The sequence below is a fragment of the Equus asinus genome, chromosome 13 (genome assembly GCF_041296235.1).
Source record: "Equus asinus isolate D_3611 breed Donkey chromosome 13, EquAss-T2T_v2, whole genome shotgun sequence".
Taxonomy (NCBI): Eukaryota; Metazoa; Chordata; class Mammalia; order Perissodactyla; family Equidae; genus Equus; species Equus asinus.
In genome coordinates this window covers 18,292,336-18,312,097 of record NC_091802.1, presented here as the reverse complement: position 1 = coordinate 18,312,097, position 19,762 = coordinate 18,292,336, and the positions used below count along the sequence as shown (strand labels likewise).

Sequence of the window (19,762 nt, the reverse complement as noted above, 5' to 3'; positions counted from 1 at the left end):
AGTTTACAAAGATGATCATAGGTCATCAATGACTAAAGATGACTAACATCACTTAATAACTAAATATGACTTGGTAGGGAAATGAAAATCAGCATCTCACTGCTTTCCTCCCAGACCCAAAGTGAGTGCCAAGATGCTGGAGGATAAGAGAAAGCCAAAAGGTGGATACCTTGCCTTCTAAGAAAAAAGGTTAGGACCAAGTTACTGGGTTTGCGGTGGTTATAAACCTGCACATATTCTGGGAAGACAAAGTCTCTTTGACATCTCCACATGGATGTTCAATGGGCATCTCAAATTTAATACATTCAAAACAGAAGTCTTGATTTCCTACTGCCCCAACCTACATACTCTCATTCCTTCACCAAATATTTATTGAAGGACTGTTATGTGCCAGGTGCTGTTCTAGTGCTTAGAATAGCCATCAGAGGGCATAACAAGTATCTCTGCCCTTGTGTTGCTTATAATCTAGCAGGAAGAAACAGTCAGTAAAAAATAAACATAATAGGTAAATTGTTAAGTGCTATAGAAAAAAGACAAAAGTAGAAGAGAGTGAGAGGAATTGTGGGTGCTGGTGGGATGGGCTTGAGAGAGTGATGAGAAGTAAGTAGCAACTTTAAATGGGGAGGTCAGGGTGGGCCTCATTGTCAGGTTGAAATTGGAGCAGAGAGCTGGAGGTGAGGGAGTTAGTCAGGTGGGGATATCTGGGGGACAAGCATTCCAGGAGAACAGAACAGCTAGAGCAAAGACCCAAAGTCAGGAGGTACCTGGTGTATCCAGTGAATAGTAAGGAGGCCAGTGTGGCTGGTACACAGCCAGTGATGAAAGGAGGTTAAAGAGGGAAGCGAGTTGGTGGAGGACAAGTCATGTAGGGCTTTAGGCCACTGAAAAGACTTTGGCTTTTAGTCTGAGTGAAATAAGGAGTCATTGTTAAGAGGAATCATATCTGACTTAGATTTTAACAGAATTACTCTGACATCTCTGTTGAGAAAAGAATATAGAAGGGAAAGGGCAGGAACAGGGACGCCCATTAAGAGTGATTGCGTAAATCCAGGTGGAGAAAGGATGGTGGCTTTTACCAGGGCAACAGCAGTAGAGGTGAGGAGAAATCTCTGGATTCTGGATATATTTTGAAGTTAGAGCTAACATGATGTCCTGATACTTTGCATATGGAATGTGACTCCAAGCCTTTTGGCCTGAGCAACTAGAAGGATGGAAGTGCCATTAACTGCCATGGGAGGGACTGCAGGTACAGCAGGTTTGGGGAAGATGAGGATATGTTAAGTTTGTGATATCCAAGTAATAAATGGGCAAAGGACTTAAAAAGACATTTCTTCAAAGAAGATATACAAATAAATGGGCAATAAGCATGTGAGAAGATGCTTAATATCACTAATCATCAGGGAAATGCAAATCAGAACCACAGTGAGATATCACCTCATGCTCCTTAAGATGGCCACTATCAAAAAAACAGAATAGCAAGTGTTGGTGAGAATGTGGAGAATTTGGAACCTTTTGCATAGATGGTGGGAATATAAATAGTGCAGCCACTATGGAAAACAGTATGGAGCTGCCTCAGAAAGTTAAAAATAGAGCTACCATATGATTCAGCAATCCCATTTGGGTATGTATGCAAAAGAATTGAAAATGGCATCTTAAAAAGATATTTGCACATCCATGCAGTATTATTGTCCACTGCAGCTGCATTCACAATTGCCGAGAAGCAACCCAAATGCCCACTGACAGATGAATAAAGAAAATGCAGTATATACATACAATGGAATATTATTCAGCCCAAAAAAGAAGGAAATCACATCTGATAAAGGACTGTTATCCAAAATATACAAAGAATTCTTAAATAAGAAAACAAAACTTGATTAAAAAATGGGCCAGAGACCTAAACAGGCACCTCACCGAAGAAGATATACAGATGACAAAAATGAAAGGATGTTTCACATCATATGTCATCAGGGAAATACAAATTAAAACGACAAGTTACCACTACACACCTATCAGAATGGCCAAAATCTGGAGCACTGACAACAGCAAATGCTGGATGTGGAGCAACAGGAACTCATCATTGTTGGTGGGAATGCAAAATGGTACAGCCACTTTGGAAGACAGTGTGGTGGCTTCTTACAAACCTAAACGTATTCTTACTATACAATCTAGCAGTTGAGCTCCTTGGTATTACGCAAAGGAGTTGAAAACTTATGTTTTCAAAACACAAAAACCTGCACGCAAATATTTATAGCAGCTTTATTCATAATTGCCAGAACTTGGAAGCAACCAAGATGTCCTTCAGAAGGTAAATGGATGAATAAACTGTGGTACATCCAGACAATGGCATATTATTTGGCGCTAAAAAGAAATGAGTTATCAAGCCATGAAAAAAAGTGAAGCAACCTTAAATACCTATTACTAAATGAAAGAAACCAATCTGAAAAGGCAATATACTCTATGATTCCAACTGTACGTCATTTTGGGAAAGGCAAAATCATATGGAGATAGTAAAAAGATCAGTGGTTGCTAAGAGGGAGGAGGAAGGGGTGAATAGGTGGAGCACAGAGGATTTTCAAGGCGGTGAAACTACTCTGCCTGATACTATAGTGGTGGAAAAATGCCATTATCCATTTGTCAAAACCCATAGATTGTTCAACACTAGGAGTGAACCCTAATGTAAACTATGGACTTTGGGTGGTAATGGTGTATCCATGTAGGTTCATCACTTGTAATAAATGTGCCATACTTGGTGGGGGATAGTGATAAGGGTGAAGCTGTGCATGTGTCGGGGCAGGGACTATATGGGAAATTTCTGTACCTTCTACTCAATTTTGCTGTGAACCTGAAAAATAAAGTCCGTTACAAAAAACTCAAAAGGCTGGCCTGGTGGTGCAGCGGTTAAGTTTGCACATTCCACTTTGGCGGCCCGGGGCTCACTGGTTCTGATCTCGGGTGTGGACCTATGCACTACTTGTGAAGCCATGCTGTGGCAGGTGTCCCACATAAAAAAGAGGAAGATGGGCATGGATGTTAGCTCAGGGCCAGTCTTCCTCAGCAAAAAGAGGAGGATTGGCAGCAATTAGCTCAGGGCTAATCTTCCTCAAAAAAAAAAAAAAGAATTAAAAAAAATCAAGTGACAGGAATGATAAGATAGTAGGCTTTCTACAGAATGAGTGTGTGGACTTAAATAGATGTGGAAGTGGTAAAGGTGGTTGACTATGGATACTTATATCTCTTTTTCTTCCCTCTTCCATTAAACACATTTTCAAAGAGTTTTGTTGTGTCTTTTATTTTTTTCCCCTGATTTGTGTAGCTGTATGGCCCTAGATACAGTCTTTCTTTTTTCTCTTGCCACCTTCTTGATAAAGGGGAAGACAGTTAGAATAGTAGGCATTTAATAATGCTTTGGCATGAATATCCTTCACAACTTTAAGATCCTGTGTACCCTTCATGCTCATTCTGTCAAAAATCTTAACCTCTCTGTGCCTCACTTCTCACATCTGTAAAATGGGTGAAGTAGCAACATCTACTTCATACACTTTTTACAAAGAGGAAGTGTTAATATGCATAAAGCTTGTAGAAGAGATCTGGCGTATGGTAAACACTCAAATGTAGAGCTGTTATCGTGATTGCTAATGTTATTAACTGATGTATTCATGCTCTTCATAACTGTTCATCCTCTCAAATATATTTCCTTTATGTGTGTTCCTTTTCAATGTATATTCCTTTAACTTCCCTTCTTAGTCTCCTCTATAATTCAAGAAACTTCTCCAATTTCAAACAATTTAATGAAAACAAGATGTATACATGCAGAGATAGCTGATTTAATTTCTTTGGTCTTTTTGAGAATAAGCTTATTTTTTCCTTCATGTTACAGGTGGTATGCAAGATTACAATTATGTATGGGCCAACTGTTTTGAGATAACGTTAGAACTGTCTTGTTGCAAGTACCCACCTGCCTCACAGCTTCGACAAGAATGGGAGAACAATCGTGAGTCATTGATCACGTTGATTGAAAAGGTAAAACTTGCTGACTGGAAGGTTGGGGCATGGAAATAGTGGATTAAATATGGGAATTTGAGATGCATATGAATAGCAATCTATACTAGATACCCTTTACTTATCTGTTTTTGTTATTTAAGGTTGTAGATTATCTTTACAAATTATTATAACAGAATCTATTAGAACATATTCTAGGTGTGCCTGCCTTGCCCTCCCACCAGCTCTTTTCCTCTGGAGGGCTCCCTTTGACTGTCTTAGAACACTTATAAACTGAAATAATTATCTAAATTTGTACTACCAGGTTCTTACAATGTCATGTGATCATATTTGCTAGAGAGCCTTTACCATTATTTGAACTGTGGACATAAGTTTAATTTAAACATCAGACAGGCTAATATACTATTGGATATATCCAAAATTATTCCTTATATGTTGTTGAGAACATTAGAAGTCTGGCTTTGAGGAGAGGGAATTTCAAGAGCACTAGCCTAGGTTTCAGACACGCATGACTTAAGTTTAAGGACTTAATATTTTTGTCTATATTTTATTTTAACTTGGAGGGATTGAAAAATGTTTCAGAGAGAAGAGGAATAACCTTATTTTTTAGAAATTCTGGCATCAATGGGGAGAAGTTATGCTCTCTTGCCTTTCAAAGCAATGGTCTCTGAGCAGTCTCCTTTGATTCTTGTTTCTTTAGGTCCACATTGGAGTTAAAGGATTTGTTAAAGATTTAGTAACGGGATCTGGCTTGGAGAATGCAACCATCTCAGTGGCTGGCATTAATCATAATATCACAACAGGCAGATTTGGTGATTTCCATAGATTACTTCTTCCTGGAACTTATAACATTACAGCAGCTTTGACTGGGTAAGAATTTAAACTAGACTCTTAAAATATAAAGCCTCTGTTAAGACAGAAATATAGTCTAGGAAATGTTATTTACTATATCTGGCTTTTATTTTTCCTTATTTTCTGATTTTTTTTCCCCTTTTATAAGAGGAAATTCCATTGTGGAGTCTTTTGTCGCATAGTCTGACAGTAAAACTGGATATGAAGCATAATTGTAAAATTGAGAGGAAGGACAGTTTTAAACGCTTGAAAAGACAGTCAGCTGTGTAAAGCATTGCCTCAAGGCTAATTGAATACCAGAGTAGAAGAAACTCTGAGGAAGACATTTTTTTTTTAAAGCTTTTATTTTTCCTTTTTCTCCCAAAGACCCCCGGTACATAGTTTTGTATTTTTAGTTGTGGGTCCTTCTAGCTGTGGCGTGTGGAATGCCGCCTCAGCGTGGCCTGATGAGCGGTGTCATGTCCGCCTCCAGGACTCGAACCAGTGAAACCCCGGGCCACCGAAGCGTACCGCTGCGAGCTTAACCACTTGGCCAAGGTGCCAGCCCCTGTAAAAGACATTTTGAAGAGCTGTCTTATCATCAGTTTTCTAATATGTATAAACTGAATGGTTTCCCACTTCACGTGGAAACCTTTCTGGAAGCTCACTTTGATAAAGATTTAATTGATAACCTTTAATTTGATTTTGAACTTTCCTATTTGGGAAGGTAGTTTGAATGTCAGTTTGATAAGGCACTGCAAAGAATTGGATTATTTATCCCTTCTTTGAGTATTACAGCAATGGTTAGAATTGATTAGTGACCTCCATCTGTCATCGTATTCTCTCCATTGAATGTAATTTTTTGCAAGCATTTTAATGTGTGGAGACTGAGAAAATGATAGGAGAAATAGTTCTTTAAAGACTTCATCTGGAATTCTCTGTGAGATAATATCCTGAAAGTCTTGAATTTACACATTTATCTTCATGTAGTATGAGTTTTGATAGACTGATAAGTGCAAGAGTATGAAAAGGCTATTGTGCTTTTATCTTGTTACAGCATTTTATCTTTTAATTTAACTCCAAGCCATCTACTTTTTCAAATATTTTTTTTCAGGTATATGCCACTGACTGTTAATAATATAATAGTGAAAGAAGGACCAGCCACAAAGGTGAATTTTTCCCTTCGGCCAACTGTGACTTCAGTAATCTCTGACACAACTGACGTAGTAACAGCTAGCACAGTTGCTATACTTAATATTCCTCCTGGAACACAATCCTCCCACCAGCCAATTCAGCCAAAGGACTTTCACCACCACCATTTCCCTGATATGGAAATCTTCTTGAGAAGGTTTGCCAATGAATATCCTAACATCACCCGGCTTTATTCCTTGGGAAAATCAGTAGAGTCAAGAGAACTTTATGTAATGGAGATATCTGATAATCCAGGTGTCCATGAACCAGGTAATTGGTGTAGTCTTACACATAATTTCAGTAGTGTCTCAGAGCTATGTACTGTATTGCTGTGTTTCATCTAGAAAGGTCACCTATAGTATGTATAACTGGAACAAAGAAAATGTAACTAGTTTTTTGCCAGAAAGAAGAAAATCCATTTGATAACCCATATGAGGCACAGTATTTAATATACTGCATAGATTAGATTCTTTCTGCTAATAGTATTCTTATTTCATATTATATGGCATATATTGTGTGTGTGTGTGTGTGAGTATATATATATATATATATGCTTTTAGCCTACTCAGACATATATATTAGTAAGGAAGCTGCTTTATAAGATGCTTTTTCCTGCTTCTTTTTATATCTTTTCTTAAATTTTTGGTTCAGGTTCTTTTTGTATATTGGGGAAAAAAATAGAGTCCATGATAAATGAAAAGGAAAAAAAGTCTTCCATGTAGTTATTTTGCTTTCAGGTGAACCAGAGTTTAAGTATATTGGAAATATGCATGGAAATGAAGTGGTTGGAAGAGAATTGCTACTGAACCTCATCGAATACCTTTGTAAGAACTTTGGAACAGACCCTGAAGTAACAGATTTGGTTCAAAGCACTAGAATTCACCTTATGCCATCCATGAATCCTGATGGATATGAAAAGGCCCAGGAAGGTAAAGAATAGCTGTCTATTAATGCTTAACTTTTTTGATTATTGTATGGCATGGTTATTTGGGGATAGAAGAAAATTTGAACTGGTTGTTTCCCTGGAATTTCTTCATATTTTATTCTTAGAATTTATTATTGGTTATAGCTTTTATGTTCTTATAAAATAGGCTAGTTCATCCAACAATTATGTGATGAAGTTTATATTTAATGGAGTTCTCCACATTGGTAATGGCTCTTATTTACTAAAAATAGTATACAATTTTTATAAGTTGTTTCTGTCTTTTTCTTTTGAGGAAGATTAGCCCTGAACTTACTACTGCCAATCCTCCTCTTTTTGCTGAGGAAGACTGGCTCTGAGCTCACATCCATGCCCATCTTCCTCTGCTTTATATGTGGGACACCTACCACAGCATGGTTTTTGCCAAGCGGTGCCATGTCCCCACCCCGGATCTGAACCAGCGATCCCGGGGCCACTGCGAAGCGGAACGTGCAAACTTAACTGCTGTGCCACCGGGCCGGCCCAAGTTGTTTCATTTTAACAGTAATTTTTGTTAAATTATTGTATTGGGAACCTTATAAGTAAAAACTCAAACCAAATATCTTTTGAAGCCAGTGACTCCCAGGTCTACTCCCCATGCCTATTCTAAACCTGCTAAGTTACTGACTTCCCATTCTTTTGCCCTCTCTGGACTGGCCCATCTCTCCTGGGGCAATGTAGTAAGGGCTGGGAGAGCAACTTGCTTACACAGGTCACCTTATGCAGAAAGAACACTGGGAGACTGAGAATCGTCTTGTCCTGAACTGTGGTTCCTTCCAGGCAATGATACCAGTGAGTAGAAAAGGTACCACAATATGAATATGCAGCCACATGATTTACTCTCACTGACTGAACACAGAATCAACTAATGAATGACCAGGTTAATCCTCAAATTCTTTCTCTAAGGACCTCATTTTTTGTCGGCCTCACAAATCCCTCCCACATTCCTCCCTTGAGACCTCTCTGAAAGGTGGAGCTACTTACAAGTGAGCCCTCAAGTTTTCTTCATTCACTTGCAATTTTTTCTCATTATACTGACAATAATAGTGTTCCTATCCCTTATTAAAGTGGAATAGGCTTAAGTTGAACCCTTGCTCCTCCATCAGGTTAAACTTTCAACTATGATCTTGGCTAACTTTACCTTTTTGTGATCACTTTAATGTAAGCATACCACAATTTTCTTCTTTTCGTTTGGTCTGTTTCCTTGTGGTGTTTTAGTGACCTGTATACGGGTACAATAGAGTCCCCCTCTGATCACTCACACACATTCAACGTTGTGATCATGTCATTGTATGTGGATTATTGACAATTGAGCAATACTTTAATATAATTTGTACAGTTGGATTTTTTTCTTCTCAAAGTATGACCTGAGGGCAGAAATGAAAGGTTAATGGTTTTACCTCTCTGTTCAAAAGATCTGGAAGAGATACAATTTTTTAATGTACAATGTAAAAAAAGGTGTGTTTTAATTGTAGTGTGATTGATCATAGTGAAGCCTGATGTGTTCACACTTAGCACTGAGTTAAGATAGCTGAAGTAGTAGGTGTTAGATTAAAATATAAGTGAAACGTGGCTTAAATCTGACTCCTTTATCATACAGGAGATTCAGTAAGTGTAATTGGCAGAAACAACAGCAACAACTTTGACCTGAACCGAAATTTCCCAGACCAGTTCGTTCAGATCACAGATCCTACCCAACCAGAAACGATTGCTGTAATGAGCTGGATGAAGGCCTATCCGTTTGTACTGTCAGCAAACCTGCATGGAGGTAATAACAACTTGATATTCCACTAATTAATTCTTGTTGAGAGCATTGAAAATCTTGGTGGAATTTTATCTGTTTATAGTCTTAGGCTATCCTATAATGGATATCCTGTTATTGCTTTTATGGCAGACAACAATAAAGGTCTTTTCTCATTACTTTTTAAGCCAATTTCCTGGCTATTTTCCCCCTTCCTCACTGACACCTCCCCTCCCACTTATTCTCCTGGCTCTCTTTCTCCCTCCCTCCATCCATCCTTCCTTCTCCTTCCTCTCCCTCCCTCTCTCCCTCATTGTCTCGCCCTTTCTCTCCCTCCCTCTCTTTCTCTCTCTCACTTAGTTCTTGAAGTGTTTTATATTTATCCCTCACAAATATTTTTATATTTATGCTTCTCGCTGGGAATTTGGTAACATCCTCTTTGTCATTCATAAAAACGCTAACAGATCCAAATGTTTCATTCTATTTCTAGTTTAATAAACTCTTTTATGTAGGTTTAGATTTTGACATTCTCTTATCTTTTATTGCTATATATATATTATATATATATATCTTTTTTTTTTTTAAAGATTAGCACCTGAGCTAACAACTGTTGCCAATCTTCTTCATTTTTTTTCTTCTCCCCAAAGACCCCCAGTACATAGTTGTATATTCTAGTTGTGAGTACCTCTGGTTGTGCTATGTGGGACACCACCTCAGCATGGCTTGATGAGCGGTGCCATGTCCGTGCCCAGGATCTGAACCGGAGAAACCCTGGGCCACCGAAGCAGAGCGTGCAAACTTAACCACTTGGCCATGGGGCCGTCCCTATTGCTATATATTTAACTGCAGCACAATGACCTCATTCTCATATAGTATCTGAGCTTATACACCTCCATGTAATTCAGCAAGAATTGATCAGTTGAATAGGATGAGAGGTCAAGATTAGAAATCATCACAATGTCCAACTAGGGTTATGTGAATAAGAGTGGAAGTGTCAATACCCAAGAAAACTGAAAACATATGTCTGTGCGTAAACTTGTACATGAATGTTCACAGTAGCATTATTCATAATGACCAAAAAGTATAAAGAGTCCAAATATCTATCAACTGATGATTTTGTAAATAAAATGTTGTATACCCATGCAATGGAGTATTATTTGGCCATGAAAAGGAATGAAGGTACTGATGCATGCTACATCATAGATAAACCTTGGAAATGTGCAAAGTGATAGAAGTCAGTCAAAAGAAATCATATATTGTATGATTACATTTTTACGAAGTGTTCAGAATAGATGAATCATAGAGATAGAATGTAGATTACTGGTTGCCTCAGGCTGTAGTGGATAGTGGTGAGAGGGAAAGGGGAGTGACTGCTAATGGGTATGGGTTTTTTCTTGGAGTGATAAAATGTTTTGTAATTAGTTAGTAGTGATGGTTGTGCAACCCTGTGAATATACTGAACAACATTGAATTATACACTTTAAGTGGATGAATTGTGTGACGTGAATTATATCTCAATAAAGCTGTTAAAAAAAAAGAATGAAAGTGTTAGACCCAGGGGCAGTGGGGAAAAAACTTAGTGTCAACATTTGTTGGAATATCCAAAGGAGTATCACAGTTGAGAATTGATGGCATATAGATTAGCCAGCCATTTTAGAACAACAATACACACTTATGGATATCTAGATTTAAGAAATAAATTGAGATTCTCCAAAAATTGCTTTGACAGCTTGCCAGTAGTAGAAAAAAATACTTCTACAGTTGATAATCATGAATGATTCTCCAAGACCGAAATAGGAATTATGAAGTTATAGCCTGATTGGAAAAATAATTTTTTTGTGAGTTTTATATTTGATGTATTTTGTACCATGTTTCATAGAAAGTTCTTTTTTTGTTTAAAGATTGGCACCTGAGCTAACATCTGTTGTCAATCTTCTTTTTGTTTTTCTTCCTCTTCTCCCCAAAGCCCTCCAGTACATAGTTGTATTTTGTAGTTGTGGGTCTTTCTAGTTGTGGCATGTGGGACGCCGCCTCAGCATGGCCTGATGAGTGGTGCCATGTCTGCACCCAGGATCCGAACTGTGAAACCCTGGGCCCCCAAAGCAGAGCGTGCAAACTTAACCACTCAGCCACGGGCTGGCCCTGATAGAAAATACTTTATTTTGAGCTTTTAAAAATGTTCTCAGAATACATTGCATGTCACGTTGGGTAAATCTGAAAACTTAGCACTAGTTAAATTTCAGTGAAAATAATTTACAAATTACACATGTGGTATCAAGATCTTGGCATGGTAGGGTACATCTTCAATCATCCAGACATGTTTCTCTCCATGACATATTTTGTTTTCTCATCTTAAGATCTTTAAATGGGTTTTGAAATCTTGGCAAAGAAATTTAAAAGAGGATTTCTTTGCTGCCAACTTAACAATTCAGAAGGATTTTGAAAGAATATAGAGAAAAATAAGATTTGTTTTTGTAAATTTTGATACTAATTTTTTTATTAAGGTGAAATTCATGTAACAAAATTAACCATGTTAAAGTCAACAATTCAGTGACGTTTAGTGCATTCACAGTGTTGTGCAGTCACCATCTCTTTCTAGTTCCAAAACATTTTCATCTCCCCAGAAGGAAACCCTTTACCCATTAAGCAGTTGCTTCCTATTACCCACCTCCCTTCAAGGCCTGATAACTACCAGTCTGTGTTCTGTGTCTGTGGACTTGCCTATTTTGGATACTTCATAGAAATGAAATTATACAATATGTGACCTTTTGTGTCTATGTTCTTTCATTTAGCGTAATATTTTCAAGGTTCATTCATATTGTAACATGTATTAGTACTTCATTCCTTTTTATGGCCAAATAATATTCCATTGTATGTGAATAATACAATTTGTTTATTCATTTCTCCATTGATGGAAATTTGGGTTGTTTGTGCTTTTTTATTATAAATAATATTGCTATGAACATTAGCATACAATGTCTATTCGAGTCACTCATTTTAATTCTTTTGGGTAATTTGATGTTTAGCTTTTTAAGGAACTGCCAAGCTGTTTTCCACGGTACCACTTTACATTTTCACCAACAGTGTACGAGGGTTCCAGTTTCTCCACATCGTCAACAACACTTATTACTTTCCTTTTTTTTATTGTAGACATGCTGGTGGGTAAAAAGCAGTATCTCATTGTGGGTTTGATTTTGCATTTCCCTGGTGGCTGATGATATTGAGCATCTTTTTGTATGCTTATTGGCCATTTGTATATCTTCTTTGGAGAAATATCTGTTCAAGTCTTTTGTCCATTTTCAGTTAGGTGTTTTGTCTTTTTGTTGAGTTGTAAGAGTTCTTTATATAGTCTGGATTCTAGACCCTTATCAGATTACTGATTTGTGAATATTTTCTCCCATTCTATAGGTTGTATTTTAACTTTCTTAGTAATGTTCTTTGATGCACAAAAGTTTTTAGTTTTGATGAAGTCAGATTTATCTACTTTTTTGTTTTGTTGCTCATACTTTTTGTTTTTGGTGCTAATTATTCTTTTAAATAAACTATTTCATAGAAGTATGGTAGGTCTTTTATGACCTTTTTTTTTGACATTAGAAAATTAGCCATTTGAAAAACAGTATTGAGTAGAAGTTGATGTTGACGTTTTTCTGTTTGAATTTTTAGATATGGGTCACAAATCCAGTGTGAAATTAAATTTTTTAAAGAACTTCAATTTGTCTAAGAAGGGGCGTTGAAGTGTGCTTGTTCTTGTTAGAACTATTTTGAGGGATAGGACGAGCATAGTTCTTCATACTTGCTTCTTAAAGAAATTTTTTTTTTATATATGAATGTTTGCTGGTATTTGTTATCACAGGATTACTTCATCTGAATTCAAGTTGAACATGTTTCTTTATTTCTGTGTCCATGAGGTGGCACAATAAAAAAGGGAAAGATGAGTGGCTTAGTAGAGGCAGGATAAATGGACAGACGGACAAATGAAAACAGTGTGTCTAGTAGGAAAATAAGGGATTTGATCCCATGGTGGGGGTGTGGGCATGTGTAGGTCTGGGCTCTTGCCTGAGAAGCACCCTCCCTAGCTGCTTTATGCCCTATGGGGAGCATGAAAGGAGTTGATATCCTTTACATATGTTTTAAAGCGTCACTTTCTTTATGTTAGGTCATGAAAAGTCGTATGGTATAATGCCAATTGACTAATTTCTAATATGAGCATAAGAGAAATTTTTACAATTTTTTTCTGAGTGTAGTTCGGGGCTGGTTCTGCTATCCATACATAAATCATTTAATCTCTTTGTTTTAGATTCCACATCTGCAAATGAGGAGGATGGATTAATTAGACTTAAGAGTCTCGTCTTATTTTAAAATTCCATGACCTTATAAATGTCTGGATTTTAGTGAAAAAGTATCAAAATTTGCTCAATTTTTCTGATCCTAAATATTGTAAAAGTATAATTGTTTAAGCCTTTTATTTCTGGTTTCAGCTCTGACATGTAAATTATACCTATAAGTTCAGGTAAATTCCCAAGACCTTTCCAGTTAAGGTAACCTTTAAGTGCCATGCATAGCTATTTAATATTTTACTTATCCACTTTGATTTATTATTGAGGAAATTAGCCGTGGAAAATTGTATTATTTCTTGTCTCTGACAGTATTGTGAAAAGTTTACTGTAATGATCCATCTTGAAACAGATAACACGATACATTTTCCTCTTTTCCCTTGTAGGTTCTTTGGTGGTTAACTACCCTTTTGATGATGATGAGCAAGGGGTTGCCACATATAGTAAATCACCAGATGATGCTGTGTTTCAACAAATAGCACTTTCTTATTCCAAGGTAGGCTTGTGCTTAAACATAAAATGCTAAAAAATTAATTCTTTCGTTAAAAAAGTACGTTAAAACAAAGTCCTGCGAGACTCAGGTCAAGTGCGTTCTTCTCAGTTGAGCCTTCCATGGTTCCTTCCGGGCAGCCTTACTGCTTTTTCTCCTCTGTTTCCCCCCTCACTTTTGAACATACTGCATGTCTTTCCCCATTAGCCTTTAAGCCCAGGTAATGTCTTTTCGTCTATAGTTTTTAGCACAGTACCTGGAACATAATAAACTAAACATAATAAACATGCACTAGCATGCTAGTTTATTTCACTTGACAAGTACTTAAGTTATAAACCTAGCAAAGTAGTCTAAGGTGGGAGTTGACAGACTACAGCTCTGGGGCCAAATCCAGCCCACCACCTATTTTTCTAAATAAACTTTTACTGACCCACTGCCACATCTGTTCTTTTACATTTCATCTAGGTCTGCTTTCTTTTCCAGCATTTGAAAATAAGACAGTGTAATTCACTGTAAGAACATTAAAGAAGAAAAGCACTGCAATCATCTCAGTAGTTGCAGTGAGAGTTCACTAGTTGCAACAGATACTCTCAAGCCTGTAAAGTCTAAAATTTTTACTGTCTGACACTTTGCAGAAAAAAATTGCCATTCTGTGGCCTACAGTATTTAAGGGTCTGTAGTAAACATGCAGCAAAGGAAAGCACGTAGAAATTTCTGAGTTTTCTAAACTTCCTTTAATGAACACACGTTACTTTAACAATCAGAAATGTATGTTTGTGTGTGTATGTGTGAAAATTTAATTTAAAAATTCTTCTTAGAAAACATGTTAAAAGTTGGGGCTAGGGAGCTAGCTTATGAGTTTCTATTTTTGGTCTCACTGCTGTCTCAGGCTGTGACTTTATTGGTATAGATAATGAAGATTATTACTGCAGCTCTCTGCTCTCTTGATCACAGCCTTCTGTCATTCCACTTTTGCTACTCCCTCATTCTCTACACGTGGACCTTGAGAGATTCTTCAGGGTTTCTAACAGGGGAGTACATCTATTATTTCACTATAAGGAATAGTTGTCTTCTGTTTGGGCACACCATTTTTAGAGGAATATACATGGAATAATAGAAGAAGAATGGGATTCCTTCTGAATTGTCAAAATAAAAATTAAGTGATCAGATTTTGCTCTTATCCCCATCACATTCTGTGCTCATTCTTTATAGTGCTGCTTTTCACCCTCATTGTGACTTCTAATTTTTTATCTTCTTTTTATTTTCTTTGACCTTTAACCCTTTTGATTTGTTTTCTACCCAGCTTAGACCCATGGACATAATTTTGAGTGATGCTCTCACTTATACATTAGGATCTTTTATACCCTTTTGACATATCTGCCTTGCCAATGTCCAGTCATCAGTAATTACCACCATCTCTCTTCTCTATCCCAGAAAAGTCACACAGTCATGACAGTTGACTACACTGCATATGGATGCTCTCTAACCTCAGCTGAGCCCTCATTATACCTGGCAATATTTCGTATTTTGCTACTTGAACTCCTTGGCTCATTTCCCACTTAATCCTAGCTTTACTCCTCTTATTTTCAGTAGATCACTTTGCCTTGAACTAAAGTAGAACTTTGAGTAATCTGAGTTCATTCACATTCTGTCTTCTCAATTATTATTTATTTGTGTCTTACCCACATTCTCTTCCATTTCTTGATCCCACCGCATCCTGCCTCCTAAGGAATCTGTGTCTTCATTTCTTCTGTTGTAAATGGGAAAGGTGATAAATAAAATCCTCAGTCTTCACTCACAGCCTCCTCTCTCTTGGCTGTGATCTATCATCATCTATCATGCACCCAAGCCACCTTTGCCCCTGCACAAGGCTTCATGGTGAGGAAAAGCAGACCAAGAAAATCTGTGAAGACAGAAGAAGGGGGCTAATGAAGGTGGGCCTAAAGGTGATTTGGTATGACCACCAAACTTTAAATACACCCTAAATCCTAAACTTAAATCTGAAAATACTAAAAAAGCAACTGGGCAGATGAGAGCACTGGAGCACAGGGAAGAGCTTTCAAAGTACCTACAATTTAAAGCATCTGATGTGATTTAAAGGGTTAGGCACAATTTAAAAGGATAGGTGGTTGAAAGGGAAATCTCCCAAACTTAGAGCTTCTGGGGGAGAAAAAAGACAAAAAGAAATGAAGTGCCCTTTGGCAATTGAATAATGAAGGGGAAAAGAAGGAAAAAGGAGAAATATAGAGTTGTCCAAGACAGAGGAAAACCATAAAATCAGAGGACTCACAACTCCACCCTTACACCAAGGCAAACAAACAAACAAACAAAACACATTAAGATACCTCGACTGCTAGACTGATGGAAAAGGGCACCATCAACTAGGAATCATAAGACAGCCCAATATTATGAAAATGAACAAGTGGTAAATAAAATCCATGGAGAACTATTGCAGAAAATCAGGAAATGAAAATTTCACACATATTAGCTGAGGAAACCTTACTACCACCAAAAAATAATCCAGAAGCAGATGAAAACTGTTAAGTCTACACTCTAAACAGAATAAATATACCCAAACTCACATTAAGAATATGAGAAACCAGGGGCTGGCCCCGTGGCCGAGTGGTTAAGTTCGCGAGCTCTGCTGCAGGCAGCCCAGTGTTTCGTTGGTTTGAATCCTGGGTGCGGACATGGCACTGCTCATCAAACCACGCTGAGGCAGCGTCCCACATGCCACAACTAGAAGGACCCACAATGAAGAATATACAACTATGTACTGGGGGGCTTTGGGGAGAAAAAGGAAAAAAATAAAATCTTAAAAAAAAAAAAGAATATGAGAAACCACCTAGGCTCTGATATTTAAAAAATAAAAACAGAAATAGAGGGCTAGTCCTGGTGGCCTAGTGGTTAAGTTTGGCGTGCTCTGCTTTAGCGGCCCGAGTTCTGTTCCCGGGTGCATACCTTCACCACTCGTCAGTGGCCATGCTGTCGCAGTGGCCCACATACAAAATAGAGGAAGATTGGCAGCACATGTTAGTTGAGGGTGAGTCTTCCTCAGCAAAAAGAATAGAAAAGAGAAGAAAAAGCCAGGAAGAAACGAGGAAGAATTCATAGAACTCAGGAAAGAAATGGAAAAAAAAGACAAAATTATCTCCAAAATGAAGAATAAATTACAAGAGTTAGAGGCCTCGCACTTCCCAGTTTCAAGCTTACTGCAAAGCTACAATAATTAAGACACTGTGATACTCACATAAGGATTAATGAAATGGAATTGAGAGTTCAGAAAATAAACTCTTACATTTATGGTCAATTGATTTTTCTACAGGGGTGCCAAGACAATCCAGTGAGGAAAGAATAATCTTTTCAACAAGTGAGCATTGGAAAACTGGATATTCACATGCAAAAGAATGAACTTGGGCCCCTTTCTCATGCTATACCCAAAAACTATTTCAAAATGGATCGTAGACCTAAATGTAGGAGCTAAAACTATAAAACTTTTAGAAAAAAATGCAGAAATAAATCTTTGTGACCTTGGGCTAGACAATGGTTTCCTAGATATGACATCAAAAGCACAAGTGACCAAAAAAAATACATGTATTGGACAGCATCAGGACTTTTTTACTGCAAAGGATACTGTATTAGTTTCCTACAGCTGCCGTAACAAAGTTCACAAACTGGGTGGCTTAAGATGACAAAAACGTATCGTCTCATAGTTCTAGAAGCTAGAAGTCCAAAATCAGAGTGTTGACAGGACCACGTTCCCTCTGAAACACGTGGGGGATTCCTTCCTTGCCTCTTTCTAGCTTTTGATGTTTTGCTGGAAATCTTTGGCATTCTTTGGCTTCTAGATGGATTACTTCAATCCTCTGTCTTCACATGGAATTCTCCCTGTGTGTGTGTTCAAATTTTCCCTTTTTATAAAGATAGCAGTCATAGTGGATTAGGGCCACCCTAATCAACTTATTTCACATTGATTACCTCTGTAACCAAATACACTCACATTCTAAGGTACTCAGGGTTAGGACTGCAACATATGTTTTTTGGGGGACACAGTTCAACACCTAACAGTATCAAGGAAGTAAAAAGCAACCCATAGATTAGAACATTTTTGTGAATCATATATCTGATAAGGATCTTGTATCTAGAATATATAATGAACTCTTAATTAAATAATAAATAGATAACCCAATTGAAAAATGGGCAAAGGATCTGAATACACATTTCTCCAAAGAAGATATACAAGTGGCAGACAAGCTCACAAAAAGTTCCTCAATATCATTAGCTAATAGGGAAATGCAAATCAAAACCACAAGATACCACTTTCAGCCACTTAGGTTGCCTGTAATTAAAAAAACAGAAAATAATGTGTTGGTGAAGATGTGGAGAAATTGGAACCCATAATTTTGCAGGTGGGAATGCAAAATGATACAACTTTTCTGCAAGTCTAAAATTAGCTCAAAAGAATAAAAGAAAAGTGAGTATTCTCTGCTTGTCTGCACGTCCTTACTGTTGTCTCAATCCTCAGTTTCTTGTCATCTGTCTTCTGTCTACATTGTTTTACCTGGAGGTGCTCCCTCCCTCAAAAGTTAACAGAGATCTATTTTTTTTAAACTTTCTTGACCTCTGAAGTCTGCCACTATTTATTATTATTATTATTATTATTGTCTTCTCCCCTTCACCTCTGTCACATTGTACAGTCGAGAGCTCTGCTTTCTTTTTTCTCTTTCATTGACTTGACATGACCTCTGTCTTACTTTTTTTCCCCTCCGTGTTCTGTCCTTAGCCATTTTTACTGTCTTGGCAATTACATCCAATTGCTTTACCTGCCACCACTATGTAAATACCTCTTTAAAAAATTATTTCATATAATGAAAGTTATTATAAAAGGGTTAGAAACTTAAGGCAAGCAAAAAGAAGAAAATAAACCTAGAGATCATCAATCTTTTAGTGTCTTGGTGTATTACTTTCAGACTCTTCGTTTATTTATATATGGACACCTATATCCTCACCCCCAGTCCTCTTTAAGCTGTGAAACTGTTTGCTTTAAAAATTTTAATTGTTTTAAAAAAATTATCAGAGTAGTGAGAATTAAAGGAGATAGTAAAATGCACATGGCAAATCCAAACTGCCACAACTTTTCAGTTGCTCACTATCTTTCGCTTGGATTATTTCAGATCTCTGATGGATCTCCTTGGCTTTGGTCCATTTTTCACATCATTATCAGAATAAACTTCCCAGAGCCATGAACATATCACATATCACCGTTTGGACAGAGATCTTCGCTGGCTCCTTATTGCTCTGAGAATAAAGTCGAAATGTTAATAGCTGTTGCCTAGAACTATGGTGACTAGAGTGGGATTTATACTAGATGATCCATTAAGATATAGGAAGAATATATTAGAAGTTCTATTTATATTTTTTAATTTATCCTTTACTTTTTTTTATTTTTATGCAGATTTATAAAATACATATAGTAATTGGTGCAGTAGTACATCTATGTAATTTATAATTAAATAGATATTGGTGGAAATGGAGATAGAGACAGAAGATGTGTGCAAGTCTTCAATGGAAAAACAAGAAGGCAAAAGAGCATGTATACAATTATTGCGGGAATCTAAAATAATTTTTATTTGATAAGAGAGCAGTGGAATCATAAGCCTGTGACTGGTGTATTAAGTTTATGAAAAGGGGTTGTTTATATATTTTAAAATCAAATGGTTAATTCTCAGTGGTGGGAAAATGGGAAGCTGTTATTTTTTTCTTCACACTTTTCTGTACATTCTTTTTTTCCTATTTCCAAAAGAGAGAAATGAAGTTTTGACTATCTTTCAAAGCTTAATTTGTTCAGGAAATTTCCCCTGTCACTCTAGTCAGAAGTAGTCTTTCTCTTCTCTAGATTTCTGTAGCATGTATTTGTGCCTCCAACGCAGCTTTTCTTACTCTCCCGTGAGCAAGCTGTTGCACCTGTACTATGCTAGACACCATGCTGGATGCTGAGGACACAAAGACACTGTTTTGAGCAGTGGTGTGTTGTCAGTTCTAACAGGATAAGATAATTGTACAGAGTGCAGTCAAAGCACAGAGGAGCCGTCTTAGTCCCCTTAGAAGTCAGAGAAAGCTGCTCACTCCACATTGTATGTGAATTATCTTTTCTGGACTCTAAGCTTCTTGAAAACATGAAATGAATGTATGAATGTGAAGTTTTTTGGTTTAAT

General features: G+C 37.2%; 1 protein-coding gene across 1 annotated transcript in view; it reads left to right on the top strand.

The window, feature by feature from the left end:
* The window catches only part of CPD (carboxypeptidase D), a 64,601-nt gene that overhangs the window by 21,559 nt on the left and 23,280 nt on the right, over nucleotides 1–19,762 (top strand). The window contains exons 3-8 of the mRNA XM_044744533.2: nucleotides 3,878–4,020; nucleotides 4,700–4,869; nucleotides 5,945–6,291; nucleotides 6,759–6,950; nucleotides 8,583–8,750; nucleotides 13,444–13,553. Coding sequence (XP_044600468.2) covers nucleotides 3,878–4,020; nucleotides 4,700–4,869; nucleotides 5,945–6,291; nucleotides 6,759–6,950; nucleotides 8,583–8,750; nucleotides 13,444–13,553 — 1,130 coding nt within the window. The remainder of the gene's footprint in view (nucleotides 1–3,877; nucleotides 4,021–4,699; nucleotides 4,870–5,944; nucleotides 6,292–6,758; nucleotides 6,951–8,582; nucleotides 8,751–13,443; nucleotides 13,554–19,762) is intronic.